Source organism: Cryptomeria japonica, chromosome 10 (assembly GCF_030272615.1).
Source record: "Cryptomeria japonica chromosome 10, Sugi_1.0, whole genome shotgun sequence".
NCBI lineage: Eukaryota > Viridiplantae > Streptophyta > Pinopsida > Cupressales > Cupressaceae > Cryptomeria > Cryptomeria japonica.
Genome location: NC_081414.1, coordinates 251,729,852 through 251,732,432, shown reverse-complemented (window position 1 = coordinate 251,732,432; position 2,581 = coordinate 251,729,852). Strand labels below are relative to the sequence as shown.

The 2,581-nt window shown below is 38.0% G+C and overlaps 1 protein-coding gene across 1 annotated transcript; it reads right to left on the bottom strand.

Moving 5' to 3' along the window:
* Positions 1-275: 275 nt before the first annotated feature.
* Positions 276-1,421, bottom strand: LOC131059884 (short-chain dehydrogenase reductase 2a-like). Its single transcript, XM_057992940.2, has 2 exons — positions 1,333-1,421; positions 276-1,229 (listed from the first exon to the last, which is right to left on the bottom strand). The coding sequence occupies exons 1-2, from the start codon at positions 1,350-1,352 to the stop codon at positions 452-454; spliced, it is 798 nt and encodes a 265-aa protein (XP_057848923.2). The 5' UTR covers positions 1,353-1,421; the 3' UTR covers positions 276-451.
* Positions 1,422-2,581: the final 1,160 nt, after the last annotated feature.

Sequence of the window (2,581 nt, the reverse complement as noted above, 5' to 3'; positions counted from 1 at the left end):
TCATGAATGAGGACTTGTGTGTGCAAACAGTGAAATGGGGGAGGGTTCATCAAAATAATCTCCTCCCCAATTGATCTTTATTATAACATTAATGAATCATTGTGATGTTGAACTATTATTATTTGAAATAGACATTAGATAAATTGGTGTTATAGATATTATAGGCATTTATCTATTTTATGTTTAGTTTAAGATGTTTTATTTTATTGGGTTTCTATATATACATCTGCATACCTGAATGATATACATAAATAATCAACGTACACACATTCATCTTAGATAATCAATGAACCATATATATTATTATGGAATCCTTAGAATATGAATAAACCTAAGGGTCCAAAAGGAATCCCATTATTAGAATCTAAATCATACATGTCAATGAACTAAGAAATCACTGAAACAAATAAACAGGTGAGGTGATCATAAGCGCAGTCCCCAGTGGTGGTGTTTAGCCTACAACAGTGAATCCACCATCGACAACAAGATTAAGACCACTGACATACCTTGCTTCATCACTGGCCAAATATAGAGCAGCCTCTGCAATATCGTCCTCTTTAAGAGTAACCCCCTTTAAGTTCCCAACACTATTAGCCCACTCTTCCACCATGGCCCTGCCCTCCCCCTCCACTGAAGAAGTATTCTCTTCCATAAGCTTGACTGCCATATGAGTGGCAACGATGGAAGGTGAGACACAATTCACTCTGATTCCAAACCTCCCCAGCTCAGCAGCGCCGCTTTTGGACAAGCCAACAATAGCATGTTTAGAGGCAGTGTAAGCATAAGACATGCCGCCGCCCAAAACCGCTGAAACGCTGGCTGTGGAAATTATGCAGCCCTTTTTAGCTGGGATCATCACGCGTGCTGCATGCTTCATGCCATGCAATACCCCCTTTGCATTTACGTTCATAACATTCTCGAATTGTTTCGCATCGTACTCTGCAACGCTCCCTTTCTGCACATCTGCCGTCCCGGCATTGTTGAACATGATGTCCACCCGCCCGTGTTTTTGCATGGCCAAATCTACGGCAGCAGTTACGTCTTCCTCTTTGCTCACATCGCAGTGGATGAAGGTCGCCGATGGAGATAGAGATTCTGCCAGTTTTTCCCCTGCTTCGTCTGAAATGTCGGCGATTATGACTTTGGCTCCGTGTTTTGTGAAGAGCCGGACACTCGCTTCCCCAATGCCTGACGCTCCGCCTGTGATTATTGCCACTTTGCCTTCCAATCTGCATTTCATCAGCAATTTGATCAATGAATGATACGATTGAATCACTTAAAAACTTCGATTACAGCCCTAAATTTTTTGTTGGAAAATACAAAGGAAATTACCTTCTCTGTGTACAAGCCATGGCTGTAAAAATTGCAGACAGAAAGCTTAAAAGTTTAGGAGATTAGCGTGAGATAATGGTGAAGCAGACCAGAGGCAGTGTTATATAAAACACCCATGTTCGTTGAAAGACAAAAATTTCTAAGTTTGAACAAAGAACCTCATTTAGTCAATACACGTTTGGAGAATGGAGAATGGAGAATGGAAAATTACGCATCATAGAGTGATTGAACAAGTGTTCTATAAAATTACGCATCATAGAGTGATTGAACAAGTGTTCTATAAAATTACGCATCATAGAGTGATTTTAATAAATTATGCATAGGAGATGTGGACTTTGACCGGCAAAAGTATTTATGGAATGGTGTATAAAATTCATCACTAGATGTGGACTTTGACGGTCAAGAGTATTTATGGAATGGTATAGAAAATTCCTCTCTTATTCAAAAAGAACGATGTTGCACTACTTGCAAGGAAGCTTCCCATATATATCGCCTTTCAAAGCAATATGCAATATACTCTTCTATGATTGTAGCTATTCTGCCTTAAAAAACGTCTTGTTGTATATCAATAACTTTCGTGTTATACTATAGTGGAAGACAGTGGTCACACCGCTTCTGCCGAACCCTGCAGTCATTATGTGCCAATTCTACAGTTTTTGTGTTGGCATAACACGAAAGTTATCGGTCATACGATACTACAGTTTTGGAGCCAGATTAGATGAAGGAGACCATAGAGTGTTATATAAAACACCCATGTTCGTTGAAAGACTAAAATTTCTAAGTTTAAACAAAGAACCTCATTCAGTCAATACACGTTTGGAGAATGGAGAATGGAGAATGCTTAAACAGGTGTTCTATAAAATTACACATCATAGAGTGATAAAACAGGTGTTCTATGAAATTACGCATAATAGACTGATTAAACAGGTGTTTTAATAAACTATGCATCACGAGATGTGGACTTTGAGCGGCAAAAGTATTTATGGAATGGTCTAGAAAATTCTAGAGCAAGTCGGTAGCAATGTTGTATTCTCGATGTAGACAATATAATGCATATTTCATCATAGTTATTAATTAATAACAATCATATATAATGTGTTTTTTAAATTTTCTTTTAATTAATAAATACGTTAAAATGGCTTTACACTTTCTATTTAAAGATCGCCCTGTTCTCTACGAACTTGATTATTGAAGTACCTCTCTTCAACAATTTGTTAGTGTTTCCTCGGTACAACACATTCATTGTACT

Coding starts and splice junctions, on each gene's coding strand:
- LOC131059884 (XM_057992940.2), bottom strand. CDS start 1,352: ATGGCTTGTACACAGAGAAG. Junction 1,230..1,332: donor ATGGCTTGTACACAGAGAAG/GTAATTTCCTTT, acceptor GATGAAATGCAG/ATTGGAAGGCAAAGTGGCAA.